Source organism: Myxocyprinus asiaticus, chromosome 25, assembly GCF_019703515.2.
Source record: "Myxocyprinus asiaticus isolate MX2 ecotype Aquarium Trade chromosome 25, UBuf_Myxa_2, whole genome shotgun sequence".
Lineage (NCBI taxonomy): Eukaryota > Metazoa > Chordata > Actinopteri > Cypriniformes > Catostomidae > Myxocyprinus > Myxocyprinus asiaticus.
This window is the reverse complement of record NC_059368.1, coordinates 31,323,063-31,339,812: the sequence shown is the minus strand read 5'-3', so window position 1 is coordinate 31,339,812 and position 16,750 is coordinate 31,323,063. Positions and strand designations below refer to the sequence as shown.

The window sequence follows — 16,750 nt, the reverse complement described above, 5'->3', positions numbered from 1 at the left end:
TGCTAACGGCATCTTTGAGGCTGAGGGATAGACTTACCATCTCTTCAATGACACGAACGGTATAAAGCTGTATAAAGCTCCTAGATCACATCTGATTTTCCACAACTCAAGTTGTCTGGAGGTCTTTGTACACTGAATATTCCTGGACAGATATTTTATCAATGTTTTGGCCACGTAACGACCCAGAAACATTTTAAACTGCAGTACAGCCCATTGAAGAGACGGTAAGTCTATCCCTCACAGACTCGTTGTCATTCCCATTAAAAATCAAAGATGCCGCTAGCGTGAATAAGGAGTTTCTGATGAACAACTACACTACTCGTGGTCCGGTGTCGTGAGAAATCGAGTCCCCCCTGAAAATCGTGTCTCCCTCTGAGTAGAAATCATATAAAATCGTTTTATGATATATGTCGATATAACTTTGTAAATATGACATTTAATGACTTTTAAACCATAAGTTACACATAATAGTATATAACTGAAGTTAGAGATTGTGTCGTTGTTTGTGTTTTACAGTTAATAGACTTCAATGACATGCAATCACAATAACATGATAGGTTTTTGCTCAGGCATTACAAACAGTTACTCCCATGGGGACTCGATTTACTGGGCGGACAATTTATCATGACACTGGCAGAGAAAGCTTCACCAATCAGAAACCTGAAGGGTAGAAAGCCCGCCAAGCAAGCTCGGAAGCAACCACCCACTCCCATGACGGACTGTGAATAACGCAATCTAGTTGGCCCATAGTTTTATCCACAGTTTCATAGATTTCCATCATTTTACATTCCATTGCGTCATTTGCAATGCTTCATGGGATTGTAGTTCATGCCCTCGTATGCAGTTATATTTGTCTTTTTGTCTGATTTTCAAATACTTTTTTGCTTCAAAACAAAGTTTGTAATGTTGTGATTCACCTCGGAGCTGGCTGGTTTGGTTCATGGCTTAGAACACTTTTATGAAGTATTTTATGAAAAGTCTGTAAAAGAAATCAATAGAAAAAATACTTCCAGAACCCAGACAGCTGAAAAAGTGGGCGGGCCTTTTAGCATGATCTGAGCTAAAGAAGCTCAATTTATGATACCATTGTTGTCAGAATTATCTGCTGATCTAAAATATCTTGACCAACCATTTTGGAGATGTCAGTCTTTCACCATTAGAGTTGGAAGGAGCTGTGCTGTTATGCTGCTTGTATCCATAGAAAAATCACTAAAATGGCCTCTGAGTGCACTGACTTGCTTTGACAGGTACTTTGACTGTACTTTCCAGAATGCCACTGAAAATTACAGAAGTTGAGTGCAGATGAATAGTTTTTGCATCAGAACGTCAAAACGTTTTTTGTAATTTATTGATATCATGATGTAGTGATCACAAGCAAACTTGTTTATTACATAGGCAGTAAGCGCAACTTATGAAATTTTAAAAGTGCAAAAGAAAAATGATAATATTCTGTTGAAATATTTGCCATACAACAAATCAAGAGCATATAAAATACAATTTGCTCTTGGTGTAGGACCAAAAGTGTTCTTTTGGGGGCGCACGAGCCATGACTGACTGAATGGTTTCATTGACATTCTTTGCAAAATGTACTTTTTATTCAAATTAACTGTCAAAAAGAGTGTTTATGAAGTCGAGGAACTGTTTTAGCCCAATAGACTAAGGTCTACAACGAAAAATGTGGTCAGTTAAAAAGTTAAATAGTAGTTTGAATGCTCAGTTATTCTCCTCCGATAAAGATGATTTGGCATTGTTTTATACCTCTTATCATTGAGGTGACGCGTCTGACGATTAAACTTCCAACTCATCTAGACCTCGAGGGCTGGGCGGGGTCGAGTGTAATGCTCGATTCCTATTGGCTGCCGCAGGAGGGTAAGCGCTGGGCAGCCAGAGCAACAGCAGCGAGTATTCGCAGACGGGAACTAGGCAGACAGTCGGCGCTTCCCGGCGGGGGGTTCAGCAAGAAAACTAACCCAAGTGTTTGTTCTGTACCTTGAAACACACCCCCTTTGTCTGTATACAGTTGTAAACAATTGCCGTTGTTAGCAAGTCGTTAATATTAGAGGACAATAGATAAAAAGCGAGGATGTTTGTCCCCGCGGGAAGATAATGAAGAATCTGCGCGTGTTGTTGCTGTGCGTCAGTTTAACTCTCCTGTGCTGGTAAGTCAAAACAGTCATTTTTATTCACTAATGTAATGTTATAATATCTCTAGCTGTGAAGCTGAACAATGAAATCATTCATACATCGACAGCTACATCATATACCATTCAAGTCTCTCACGATAGCTGTATGCTAGATGCTAACGTTAGTTCAATAGCAACTGAAGGTGGGATGTGTTCACGTGCGTTGTGTCTTTAGACATTGAAAAATATGAGTCAAATGAGCCTACAATTTTATATAGTTTGTGAATTTTATTTAGCCATTTAAACTTCACACAGAGATGTGCTGTCAGCCTGTTGAAAGGAGCCTTGGACCACCAGCTGTCCACTGTGTAAGTACATTGGGGGATGTATTGTACACAATGTTAAGAAAGCAGCCCACCTTGCATTTCTGTAAGAAGGTAGACTTCCCACTTCTGTATGTATGTAATTGTAAATGGTAATTCAATGGTTCACTTATGCATTTTTCAGTTGTATGCTTTTATTTATTTGATAAACAGCTGCCTGCTTAGTTAACTAGTGATATGAGCTGATCAGTTTAAATGTGTTGCCCACATCAAAGCAAATGTATAGCTTTTATGATCAGTTATGTGCTGATGTCAAATTTGTCTTATCATACTCGATATGCCGAGCTGTTTAGACAAGGGACTGCTTGGTCTTCTGACATTTGCTTGAAAGTTATTACGATACTGTCCAGTGGACTGGACTGGTACAGCCTAATTTGGACCTGACCACAGTGGCAAACTCTTAGCCTAGTTTGTTCACTATATGACAGGGGTCTTCAACCATTTTCAAGGACCCCTTGGTATGTAGAGAGACGGAGCAGGGACCCCCGTTGCATATTGTCTAAAAATTAAGTGTTGCATTTTACGCCTATAAAAACGTGTATGGTACCATATTATTGTATGTACATATTTTACAATGTTTACATTGCAAAGCCATTAAAATAATCATTAAATTAAGTATAGCAGAGGTCTGCAAACTTTTTGACAACCTTTTTAATCACTGTGCCACACACCCTACAAAAAAATAAATAAAAAACAGACAGGTAAACAGAGACAGACAAACAGAAAGACAGACTGTCCATGCAGAATAAAAAAAACTTTTATAAGGGTACTGATAGGCCTATACCTGAAGTCTTCATCTCATGTTAGTGATTGATTTTATACATACGTTTCAAAATTAAAGTTAATTTCTGTAGGAGGAAAACGTTGTAATGAGGACAAAATGACTGTATGCACCTTTAATTATGTTGAATTGACAGTCACCGTCAGTGTAGCCTATGGCAGCTTGATAACTATATATTTATAGGTAAATCTATCTATCTATCTAGATAGATAGATAGATAGATAGATAGATTTACCTATAAATATATAGTATATTTAGTATGTGTGTGTGTGTGTGTGTGTGTGTGTGTGTGTATATATATATATATATATATATATATATATTTAGACATATTACATATACATAGGTCTATACTGTATATTAATTAAGTATAGGCTATTGTTCTGAAAGCAAAAAGCAACTAATAATACAAGAATCTGTAGGCTGACATTCGCACACCGCGAAAAACGCACAACAGACGCGTTTACTTACGCAACCCTCTACTGCAGTGCTGCTTAACGTGATATGCATTGCGTTATGAGCGGCACGTAGTGAGCATGGGCGATGGGCTAATTTCGCCAAACTTTAACAGTGTTCGGTGTTCCATTTAATTCATATCAAAATAAAACGGGATGCTCAAATATGAAGAAGGATTACTGCAAGAGGAAGATTTGGCATGCAGGATCGAGGGGCTTCAGAATGTGGATGGACTAAAATACATACTCCTCTCTCGCCAGGGACGTGTGAGCGCGAGGATAAAGTGCAAGCTTGTGTTCCGCGACTACTACCGGGTCCTTGAATAACGTATAACCTGCGAGTAAGGGCAGCCGGTGAAGTTTCTAGTGCCCCCTAGGGAGTTGGTGCCCTACGTAGACTGCGTAATATGTGTATAGGGAGCGGTGGTACTGTCTCTCACTCACATGCGAGTGATAATTACGAGTGCCGGTGGTGGATCAAACAGTAATTTGCGGACCCCCTCTGACCCCCTGTTGAAGACCCTTGCTATATAATATTTTGAAAACATTTAACATGTTCAAAAATTTGTATACCCATGACATATTCAATAGCTTTGTGGCACAGTTTTATGTGTCCGCACTACATTTCTGCCAGGCTGATGTGGCATCCACAGTGGACAGGTGGTGGATTAGGGATGCAAGCATACAGAGTGCTACTAACGCAGGTCCCAGTACCTGGTATGAGACGCAAGAAAGCGATTACACCCTGTGCCAGACCAGCCCGTTGGATTGATGATTTTAATAATAGTCTAGTTTGTGAACTCGCTGCCATTTTCATAACATCTGATTATAGAGTTGTATTATTGTTTTTGCACTGCAATATGCAACCGCAGTCTCGAAATGTGAGCTGGAAAAATGCTCTCATTTTTGGTTCTAAGGTAGCCCTGTAAGAGGTGAAGTAGAGGGGAATAAATGTTTTTCTCAAGCTGTCTAACTAATTGAGGTTGTTTGGCTGTTTGCGCATTTCATCCCTAATGCGAGTATAAAAACATGGTTTGTTGCATAAGAATAAAAAGGCTTTCTCACATTATTGTAAACCGGCACCCTTTATTAGTTCTGATTAATTTATTGTGCGTTATTAGTGGGATGGATCTTAGACTAGAGCTTAGAAGAGCCAAAATGAGCAAAACTTTGTCTGAAAGGCCAACATTTCTTCAAGTCTGTGTTTTTCCAAAGGTCCCACAGGTCAAAGTTCAGAATGCAAAAATCAAAATATCTGACTGATGGGATAGACCCATTTCTTACTCTTCATTGGGACAAAAAGTGGAAAGCACACTCCTGATGTCGCCAATGTCATCTTTCAGCACTTAGGGCTATGCAGACTGGGCATATTAGTTGAATTTAATTAACTACAAATAAATCATCAGAATCTTCCATTTTTAAACGAAATAATCTAATTCTTTGATCTGGTCTCATAGAAACACTTTACTTACTATACATTTTTATAAAGTTATTTTTACGTGGCACGTTGTACGAATCACAGCAGTGTCTTTGTGAAATAAACATGAGACGCAAAAACGACTTTATTCTCTTCTACACAAATCAAAAGTAAAACAGCAGATTATCAGCTCATAAACACTTACGTTTTGCCTTATGACATCTAAACACTTATTATAGCGCAGGACTTGTAAGAGATACATTTTAATGTTTGCATTAAATAACCAACAACCTGTCATAGAATCACCAAAATTATGTGGTTGTTTCAGCAATTGCTTTTCTTCACACATTTGCTTTAAATGACACTATCGGTTTAGGATAGGGAGGTAGGTTTGATTTGAGCCTAAAACTCGATAGATCTGTTTGGGAGAAAATGTATTTATTTATTTTTAGTGCCACACTTTGGACATTTTACCTCGGAACTGCTGCAGTGTGTGTAAGGAGCCACATGATATCCATAGCCACAGGACAATTTCTGAGTGTTTGCTTTCAGTGCATTACATAAACTCAAAGAAATATTCCTTCGTTTGATATCAGTCCTTTGGTGAAGGCTGCTTGAAAGGAAAACATGCAACTCTTGCCAGTGCTTGACATTTGGGTCAAATGAATTTCCATGGATGTTCAATCAGATTTGCCATATTTAAACTGCGTATCACGCTCTCATATTTGAATATGAATATATGTATCTTTGCAGGAGAGCACACAGACAGGTGACAAGTTCTCCTGCCATTCCACTTTTTGCTCAACACTAGGGTTGTCATGGCCAATCATTTTAAATGCATTATTGTTGTTCCGTCACATGTGTCTGCAAGGAAAAAAGTTAAATCCACATGTAGTGTTGTACTCTGAAAACTTTCATACAAACCACCCTTGATGCTCTTGACACTCCAAAGCAAAAGTGCGTGGAAATGTATACGCACAAAAGTGGTGTAGAACAGACTCACACAATACATAAATGGGCACTCTGTTCTAGTGCTGGATCTTGACCTACAGTCTGACTTCAGTAAGGAGAATTGCGAGAGCACTCCTTACGAGTCTGTCTCCTGTCCTGCTCTTTTTAATCTAATATGTCTCTATCTTCATGGAGGGACATTTGTTTTCAGTGTATGCCTGCATTGAGGGCATAAGAAATCAGAAAGAATGAGTGGGAAGAAATTTAAAATAGTGTGAGAAACGCACAACCTGCAGTTATGGGCAGGACATGGCACTGCTTTGGCACACTTTCAGACCCACAGACAGTCTTAAATTTCTGCTTACTCTTTCTTTCTTTATTTCCTTCTTACTTGTAATAGCTGAGAATGTAGCATACTGCTGTGACATCTTCCTCCACGCCTCCAGCACCAAAACTCACAGGCTCCTGCAGAGGCCTTGTTAAACTCTGAGACACAAACATGTCTTAACTTTCTCAAGAACATTAACGCTGTGTAAGCAAGCAGAGACGGTAAAAATATTACCCAATAAGGATATCCCAGTCTAAACTGCCCATCACCTACTTTGATCTCTAGGCTCAAAGTTGCCAGTGGTGATATTACCCCTAGATCATTAGGTAGGTTCATCTTCTCACTTGGCCTTGAGACCATACAAAGCATAGCTGTGCTGTTCATGGCTGTTTGTTTTGATGTAACCGGAAAAAGAGAAATGAAACTTATGTGTCTTTCATAGACTTTCAATGCAACACAGGTGTGAAATATAGCACAACTTTTTTTAATTTTTTTTATTGTGTGGCGAATTGTGATGGTGACCTACAAAGCATTTTATGACTATTTGTTCTGTTATTAGCTCCATTGTACAATTTGGTTGAAAACATACTCTTCTTGGTTCCTTTGTGGGCTTTTTTTTGTTTATTATTTGACTTTCTAGGCACCGAAGCATGGCCATATGGGGAGGGGCCCATGTTCCCTATGACTGAGAACACATACTAGCAGTGTAATGTGCGCACTACTAATGTCAAAAGTGGGGTTGGTGGCACAAATACACAGTTTTTGCATGTTAATCTTACACTTGCTTGGACTATATATTTTTTGTCATATTTTGATCACTGAACATGCAGACTGTTGTTTGACATGCACATAACATGTCATGTTAAAGAACATGGTGTTCTCCCTTCCCTTTTTAGGGAAATCAAGTTTGACAAAATCTTATTTTCACACTTAACAACATTTAAGCATGGGCTCACAAAATGTGTTTGAGGGATTAACCCACATTTTCCATTTACATAGATTTACCCTGTAGCCTGTCTAAATGATAAAGGCAGTGTAAAAAAATACAATTTAGCTTTGCACAGAGAGGGATGTGTGTAGGTTGCTGTCAATCTCACCTCTCATCTCAGATGGTATGATGATATCACTGTAAATGTGCTATCAGTCCCCTGTCTAATTATTTTCATTTGAAAGTTTATGTGAGCCATTTATACCTTCCAACTGTTTCCCATTGTTGCAGCTGGATCAGTGTGGCACATATAACAGCATGAGACTGATAATGATTTAGAGGGATAATACTTTTTCAGCCTGAGCTTTGAGTAGTAAGCAATGACGTTATGTAATAGAGTATTAGGTAAGTGGGATTGAATTGGGAAGGCAGATGGTCTGCAAGCCCCGTGCTTTGTTTGCTGGTGTGTAATGATGTCTTGTCAGCTTTTGTATGAAGCCAGTAGATACATTTATTCATGCCAGCAACATCAAATAATCAGTTAGAGCTCTCTTTTTTTAGGTTGTATTACACACATGGCATGTGTTTCCTACAGATTTCTGTTTTTGCAGACTGTTCAGTATATTTAGTAAGAAAAAAAAAAAGAATACAACAGTTTATAGTTCAACTAAAATGATTTATTACAATAAATTGTCCTACTTTTAATGCCACTAGGCAACGTTTTTACTCAGTTTTCAGTGGATGATTTCAAAAATGTTTAAAAATGTAAACATTTTTATCAAATATTGAAATGAAAGATCTTACATATGTTCATTGTGTATATTACTGTATATATTACCTTTTAAAAACTACCTTGATCTTGCCATGAAAATAGCCAGTGATGCTGACATGGAAATAGAAATAAATAAATATTACAATAACTTAACTTTTTTATTTACATGTTTTCATATGAACAACCTGTAAGTAATGATACTGATAAGTTTCACATACCTTCTCATGTATGCAAAACAGATCTTGCTTAATGTTTTTGAAAGTAATGATATTGGTATCTTCAGTTTAGTGAGTGAAATGTTGATTCTTTAACCGCTTTGAGTCATTCAGTGAAGAATTTTTGACTTATTCAAACTGATAACCCGTGAGTTTGAGTCCTAAAATACTCATGAAAAGAACCAGTTTAAAAGAATAATTTGCTTGTGAATCGGACTACACCGGTTGCTTGGGGTGGGAATCTTTAAGGCCCCTGTATACTTCTTACGAAATCGAAGAACGAACATGTGAGACGTCATTTAGAACAAATTAATTCCAAAAAGAAAGTGTTTTTGAGTTTGTTTCGGTGGTTCATAACAGTTTGCCATGGCGAACTTTGAGGAAAACTTCTTACTGACTGCTAACCACCTTCTTACTGCCATTGGCCCACGTCATCGGTAGGTGTGACCTGGAGCTCCACTCAGTACCGCCACTCCCTGTGCACATTACGCAGGCTGCGTAAAGCATCAACTCCTTAACTCCTTACTTTGTGAATGACACAAGTCATTTTTCCAACAATTGTTTACAGACAAATTGTTTCACTTTTAATTGATTATATCACAATTCCAGTGGGTCAGAAGTTTGCACACACTAAGTTAACTGTGCCTTTAAGCAGCTTAGAAAATTCCAGAAAATGTCAAGCCATTAGGTAATTATACAATTATTTTCTGATAGGCTATTTGGAGTCAGTTGGAGGTGTACCTGTATTTAGGCCTACCTTCAATCTCTGTGCTTCTTTGCTTGACATCATGGGAAAATCAAAAGAAATCAGCCAAGACCTCAGAAAAAAAATTCTGGAGCTCCACAAGTCTGGTTCATCCTTGGTAGCAATTTCTAAATGCCTGAAGGTACCACGTTCGTCTGTACAAACAATAGTACGCAAGTATAAACACCATGGGACCATGCAGCCATCATACCGCTCAGGAAGGAGATAAATTCTGTCTCTTAGAGATGAACGTAGTTTGGTGTGAAAAGTGCAAATCAATCCCGGAACAACAGCAAAAGACCTTGTGAAGATGCTGGAGGAAACAGATAGACAAGTATCTATATCCACAGTAAAACGAGTCATATGTTGACATAACCTGAAAGGCTGCTCAGCAAAGAAGAAGCCACTGCTCCAAAACCGCCATAAAATGGCAGACAGAAGTACACATGGGGACAAAGATCTTACTCTTTGGAGAAATGTCCTCTGGTCTAATGAAACAAAAATTGAACTGTTTGGCCATAATGACCATCGTTATGTTTGGAGGGAAAAGGGTGAGGCTTGCAAGCCGAAGAACACCATCCCAACCGTGAAGCATGGGGGTGGCAGCATCATGTTGTGGGGGTGCTTTGCTGCAGGAGGGACTGGTGCACTTCACAAAATAGATGGCATCATAAGGAAGGAAAATTATGTGGAAATATTGAAGAAACATCTCAAGACATCAGCTAGGAAGTTAAAGCTCGGTCGTAAATGGGTCTTCCAATAGGACAATGACCCCAAGCATACCTCCAAAGTTGTGGCAAAATGGCTCAAGGACAACAAAGTCAAGGTATTGGAGTGGCCATCACAAAGCACTGACCTCAGTCCAATAGAACATTTGTGGGCAGAACTGAAAAAGCGTGTGCAAGTAAGGAGGCCTACAAACCTGACTCAGTTACACCAGTTCTGTCTGGAGGAATGGGCCAAAATTCCAGCAACTTATTGTGAGAAGCTTGTGGAAGGCTACCCAAAAAATGTGAACCAAGTTAAGCAATTTAAATGCAATGCTACCAAATACTAGTAAAGTTTATGTAATCTTCTGATCCACTGGAAATGTCATGAAAGAAATAAAAGCTGAAATAAATAATTCTCTCTACTATTATTCTGACATTTCACATTCTTAAAATAAAGTAGTGATCCTAACTGACGTAAGACAGGGAATGTTTTCTACGATTAAATGTCAGGAATTGTGAAAAACTGAGTTTAAATATATTTGGCTAAGGTGTATGTAAACTTCTGACTTCAACTGTAATATGAGGTTGCACCTGCTTGAAATTTGTCGTCAGGTGTACGCACTGCCCCAATGTGCAAGAGACTGACAATAAGCAACAGCCAATAAAATAGAGAGAGAGTGCAAGAGGAGAGAAAGGCATTGGGGAACAGTCAACCAAAAATTATTCGAAAATAAAAACATCACCCATGTCTCCCAAACTGTTGTCTCGTCATTATTTTTAATTATTTTAATAATTCTTTTTTTTTTTTTTTTCGTTCTGTGCAAATCAGTGCAATAACGGGTGTGAGCTCATCTTTCATGCTGTTTGTTGACATGTTATCATGAACAAACTTTCCCTGTTACTATGTCCATGAGGTTGTGAATGAATTTCGAGATCATAGTTTCAGTCTGGCACGAATGGTTGTGTTGTTGATGCACCCAGTCTGCAGTCATGTGCACTTAGCTTTTGTATATGTGCGTTTCTAGCATCTCACTCTGTCTCTGGCACGCACATAAGCACCACTGTGCTGCCCTGGTTTAAAATGAACTCTTTATCGATTCTTAATTTTTGAGAATTCCAAAATTGTTGGAAATGAAATCGCGATGCAATGGTGAATCGATTTTTGTTCTCTCACCCCCTGCTAGATCACAACACGGGTAAAATTTCTTTACAAAACAATTTATTTTGCTGTGGATTCAGAAGTGGCACAGTTATACATATCATCAAACATTTGATTTATAGATTTCCGCTTCACAGATCAAGCCTGTTTTGCAAAATGGATGTTTTAAAGGAAATTGACTGGCCTGTTCCTCACCAAACCAGTTTCTATTATTTGCCCTGAAGACAGCTCTAGTTCTCTATTCAAATCACACAGGAACCACAGCACTGCATGCTGTAACAATTAACACCTCTTTACGTTTACAGCTTTTCAGTTTGTGTTATCGGTTTTCAGTTGCATAATTATTGTCTTGTTTGAATCAGTAAACTAGGTAATGCCAATATGTAGGAGCAATCCAAGAAATAATCCAATTAATAACCTTGATCTTGAACTAATGTGGCTAGTCTACAATATTCAGCATGTTTACATGGGGGGGGGGGGGTTGGATGGTGGTGGGCACGTGTGTTTGTGCATGTTGGGTACAAGTTAAAAAGCCAGTTGTGCTGCCCTCTTACGTAAGTCCATCCCATGAGGACTGTTACCATGGTCATGCCTCTGGCCCCTAATTATCACACAAGCCTAATGGTTTTTAGCATATGATTTAGTTGGAAATATTCTAGTGCTGACACAGGGAGGAAGGATGACTCTGCCTGATAGGATGGGGGTTGGGTTTGTGGTATGCAAGGCCAGAGATCCCGTCCTGGGTCAGAGGCTTTGTTTTTCTAGTAAAATGTGGCTGTCTAGGATATAGGTTCAGCTTGTTTGTTTACTTGAATGAAAGTCTTTGTGTTACGTTGTCATCTTTTTACAGTTTGTCTGGTATTTTCCTTGGAAGAACATTTTCTGATTCCTCAAGAATTTCAAGAGAAATATGCAATGTCACAGCACTTTAAGAATCTCTGTTGCAGAGAAATTTATAAGAAATTTCCCCAGCACATCTGCTTAGAATGAAGGTTCCTATTTGCGCTGAGCTAGGTGTGGGTGATATGGCCAAAAATATTATCACAATGTTCTTTTTCATATCGTTCAATATACGTTATATATATCACAAATAATAATCCTATTAATAATAATAATAATAAAATCCTATTGATTGATGTTGGTAAAAACTTTTATTTGATCTGTCTTCATTTGGGTTTACTGTGTAGTGGCCTGTGTATTAGCTGACACAAATTTGTGTTTTAAAATTGAGTTTTATGCCAAAAAACTAAAATTCTTAAACAACTTCATTACTGTTATCCTGTATGACATGTTCAGTTCAATATAAAACACTAAACATTACGTAAAAGCACATAGTTACTTTCCGTTTCTGTGATGCTAAGTGGAATTTTATGGTAAGTATAACACATATTACTTGGTTAAAGATTCTTGAGCAAAACAACCTTGTTTTCTCTTGTCTTGATTATTTCCCCTTTGTTTACCTCCTGCCATGATGTACACTATTTTCCACTTGCTTATTCTCACTTCCTTTTGCTCGTTGGTGCCCACACCATTTGGCCTGCTCTTAAAAAAAAAAAAAAAAAAGTAAATTAAATTGAGGAAAACATTTCCACGCAATTATCTCGTTCAAACAGATGTAATTCACAAACCTCACGAAAATACTGCGTTTTCTTCCCGTCGAGCGCTCATCTAATCTTCCTCTGAAGCGCGTATTCTATCAGCCAGAATCAAAACTTCAGGATCAAAAGTTCTTCTGATTCACAAATAATGACGGTCACTCCGTGACAATCCAAGTAGGTGATCCAGGCCGTTTAAACCGTCAGGAGATTGTTGCTGCTCGCGCTGAATCCACACAAGTGTTTGAGTGCAACTTCTAGGCTGCATCCGAAACCAGGAAAATGCTGCCTCCGGAGGACGTATACGGAGGTATGATGAAAATAAGGTTCGGAGATCAGTTTCTTTAAGTGCTCCATTCGTCCACAACAGATGTCAGTTAAAGAGCACGTATTATGGTTTTTCAAATATTACCTTTCATGTAGTGTGTTATATAGCTGTTTGTGAATGTAAAGAAGTCTGCAAAGTTTCAAAAATCAAAGTGAACGACAAATGGAGTTATTGACTCCCAAAAGAAAGAACCGATTCTGAACACCTGAAACAAGTCGTTAGTAATTCCAGACTTCCTGTACTAACCTACGTAATTTGGTAACAAAAAACCTGCCTCTGGTCTTCATTGGCTGCTCGCGAACAGCTTTGATCCGCCCTCAAACATTACACTAAGCGGTAGACCAATCACAACAGACTGGGACATCTGACCAATCAGAGCAGAGTAGGCTCTCTGAAAGGAGGAGTTTAGAATGAATCCTTTAGAATGGATCATTGAACGAGTCGTTTTTGACACTGGAAAATAAATGTAATGCTGCAATTTAAATTATGAGCAAATTAAAGTGTTTTTTTGGCCTTGGATGCATGTAAATCTATTGTATGAGACCTTTAAAACAAAATTAGGCAGGTTTAAAAACCATAAAAGGTGCTCTTTAAGCCATTCACTGATTAAGCAGCAAGTTAGCAAGTCAACTGCCTGTGTTTTCGGATGCAGCCCAAGGTAAAAGCGCATCACGTGTGCTGTAAGTAAATGTCTTATTCACTATGCACTGTATGTACAATTGGTTTGATTCAGTTTGTTTTTAGTAAATGTGATTGCTAATGTGGACATGCCATCTATGGTTGCTGGACTACTGTGTGTACTGTTATTTCCTTCTTCCTAATATATTAACAATTTCTTCATGTGCAAATAAATTACTAAAATTTGATGACTAAACAGAAATCTGAAGAAACTGCTATCTACCATTAAATATAGTACTAAATAAGAGTCTTATTTTTTTAACAATTTTATGTTTGTTATTTACTATATTAAATTGTGTGATATACTGGCATTGTATCGGCCTATCGACCACCGTGCTCTCTGGATATCAGCATCGGCTTTTATGCTTGTTCAATGAGCTGAATTTCACATCTGAATGTCTGAGTTTTTTGGGACTTGCTTGGTCTGATTGTTGCAAAGGAATTCCTGGCAGGGAAGACACTATTCATTGTGTGAAATGTCTGTATTTGAATACAGATTTTACTTAAGCGCCACATTCATTCATTCACTTCACTAACAATTGTTAAAGAATCCAGTATTGAATGAGACACTGAATTAATGTGCTTTAAAGATAGAGAGGCATAAAGAGAAAATTTGGTTATGTTTCAATAAATGTTGCTTTTTCAGAGACAAGAACACATTTTGCCGGCATTTGGAGTAGCTCTCTTTTATCTTGCCTTCACTCGTTTGGATTCTTATGTCCAGATCCACACAGTTCCATTTATTGTTGCTTCTTTCTGTCTTTGTATCAATCTTTTCTTTTTGTCTCTCTCTCTCTACCTGGGTATACAGCTCATTTAGATTAGATCCTGTCAACCAAAGTGGACCATCTGAACTCCTCTGAAAAACCTGCACCTGCTCTAAGCGAGTCAAACGACAGAAAGAATGTACAGAAATTGGTATTTTTGTTTAGCAAATGCAAAGAAACTAAACCTCTTGTAGCTGTTTATAATTGGAGTTTTGGTTTAGTTTGAGACAGTCATTTGTAAACTTCAGAATAACCAAATGTTGCGTGTAATATGAATGAAACGCACACAGATGTGAATGTATGTGATAGATGTCATTAAGGGTAGATGGCAGGACAGTCCACATGACATGTATTGTTTTAAGGTCCTAGCTCAAGTCTAATTTTCGCAACCCATGTTTTCTGGAGGTTTTTTTGTCCACTAGAAATGTGTAGTGTAGCATTCTAGTGTAGTAGTAATGTTTACGGTGGTTGCAATAGACTATCTATATCCCATCCCCCACTTCTCCAAGCACAGGGTTCATTTTCTCTTTTTCTATCCCACTCACACAGACATTTCTCACCCCACTCCCCCCACTCAGGTTGTGTACTAGGACATTTTGTACTAATTGTTGAGAGCATAATAGTGGCCCATGATGGCCAGTCTGAGGAGTTGAAAGGTTAGACATGTGCCTTAGTCTGACACTAATGTAGTATATAGGCTATCAAAATTTCAGTTGTCGATTCCAGTACCAGTGAAATTTCCAAATATTCAATACTAATTTCAATACCACACCACAGAAAAAAATGAAAGTAATTATTAAATAATTATTAAATTTAATAATTTTTTCTTGTATTGTTGTTTAATATTAACAACATAATTAGAGGTCGACCGATAAATCGGTTTTGTCGATTAATCAGCACTGATAACAGATTTCTGGAACTGTCGGTTATCGGCAAAAATACACCGATAGTTTTTCCCCATTGCGTCTGGTGCTGAAGCAGCTGGGAAGTGTCTGCTGTCGTTCTAGAGGCGAAATAAAACTATCACTTCACCGATGGCTTGTGGTGTTTGTTTTGACACATGAGACTACAGTCTGCATGGAGCGGAACACTTCGGATGCGGATATAAAACATCAACAACGAAAAGGTATGTATACAGTACACTACCGTACATGTTGCCATATCATTATAAAGTAATTCATTTGTTGACTAGATGCTGCATTAGTAAAGAACAGCAGTATGTTTGCTGACAAGGCTGAGAGGATGCTAACATTAAAGCTAACCTCAAGCGGTTAGAACAATGTGACAAAAATACACGCAAGTCTGACCCAAATGTTTAAATGTCACGTTTGTTACCAACTATTACCATCTATTTGCATTAGTTTATATCCAGCTGGTCACATTTATGCATTCGTTTGCCAGCTAAGTTGCATATTTAAAGCTAGTGACGTGAGAAAGCAAATTAACATCTTCATGCAACCGAGAGAAAAGTTTAAACAAATCAGAAATGCATCTGATTTCAATTCAATATTTTTATCCTCAATGTAATACAATGACTTCAGATCGATCACATTCTTGTGCTAAAAAAAGCTAGACAGCGCAACAAAGTTGAACAAAAAGCAAGTGTCTCAATATGCTTATAAAGTTCTTTTTATTTAGACACATCATGTAAAAAACAATACTCCTGCATGAGACGCTGAATAAACAAAAACAAAGGGAAACAAAGACGTTCGTCTAGCGCGCGTTTACATAGAAAAACAAATGAATTGTTGCAAAAACGTTCGGTGTGAACAGCCCCTTACAGTTGGTGGAGGTCTTTGGCCACTGCGTCTTGCTCTCATATAAGCGTTGCTGAGATTAAGCAATGAGTTGTTTAAATGCTTTGTCAGGAAAGATGTTCAACTTGGAAATGTGTGTCTCGAGATCCTCGCATTCGGTTTCAGTTTGTTGTGTTCCATCTGTTTGAACAGCCCCTGGCCTGGGCTCATAGTCTGAGCCGCTTCACCACCAAGTTCAGTCGAATACCACTGCTATCTGTGAATATTGCTACTCTACATACAACTGTACTGAGTAAAAAACACTGGTATTTCTCTGTTATTATGAAGCTGCAGTCTGGAGTAGTAGGAATCAGTGCAAGTGTAACACCATGTGAACTGTCTATTGAAGTGTTTTCCCCCCTCATTTTACTTTTGATTTAACTTTTTGAGAATATGGACTGACTAAAACTTTTTATTTTTATTTTATGCACATTAGTTGAAAATGAAATGCTCTTTTAAAAAAAAAAAAGCCAGTTCTATTGTTCTATTCAATAATATAACGGTGCTGAATGGTTTATGTATTTATTGCACCCTCTTCTGGACTAAGAAACAACGTCTGTTTAAAAATCAGCTGACTTTAAAATTTGAATATTAGTTCATATATATTAATATTTATATA

At 38.0% G+C, this 16,750-nt stretch overlaps 1 protein-coding gene across 9 annotated transcripts in view; it reads left to right on the top strand.

Moving 5' to 3' along the window:
• Positions 1-1,912: 1,912 nt before the first annotated feature.
• LOC127416037 (SUN domain-containing ossification factor-like) overlaps positions 1,913-16,750 on the top strand; it is a 66,488-nt gene continuing 51,650 nt past the window's right edge. For 6 of the 9 annotated variants that reach the window (XM_051655124.1, XM_051655121.1, XM_051655120.1 and 3 more), the window contains exon 1: positions 1,913-2,159. In XM_051655124.1, the coding sequence (XP_051511084.1) occupies positions 2,107-2,159 (53 nt within the window). In that variant the 5' untranslated portion in view covers positions 1,913-2,106. Of the gene's footprint in view, positions 2,160-2,438; positions 2,492-14,379; positions 14,475-14,515; positions 15,462-16,750 lie in introns of those variants that run through there. The other 3 variants (XM_051655123.1, XM_051655122.1, XM_051655125.1) reach the window with 3 other exon arrangements.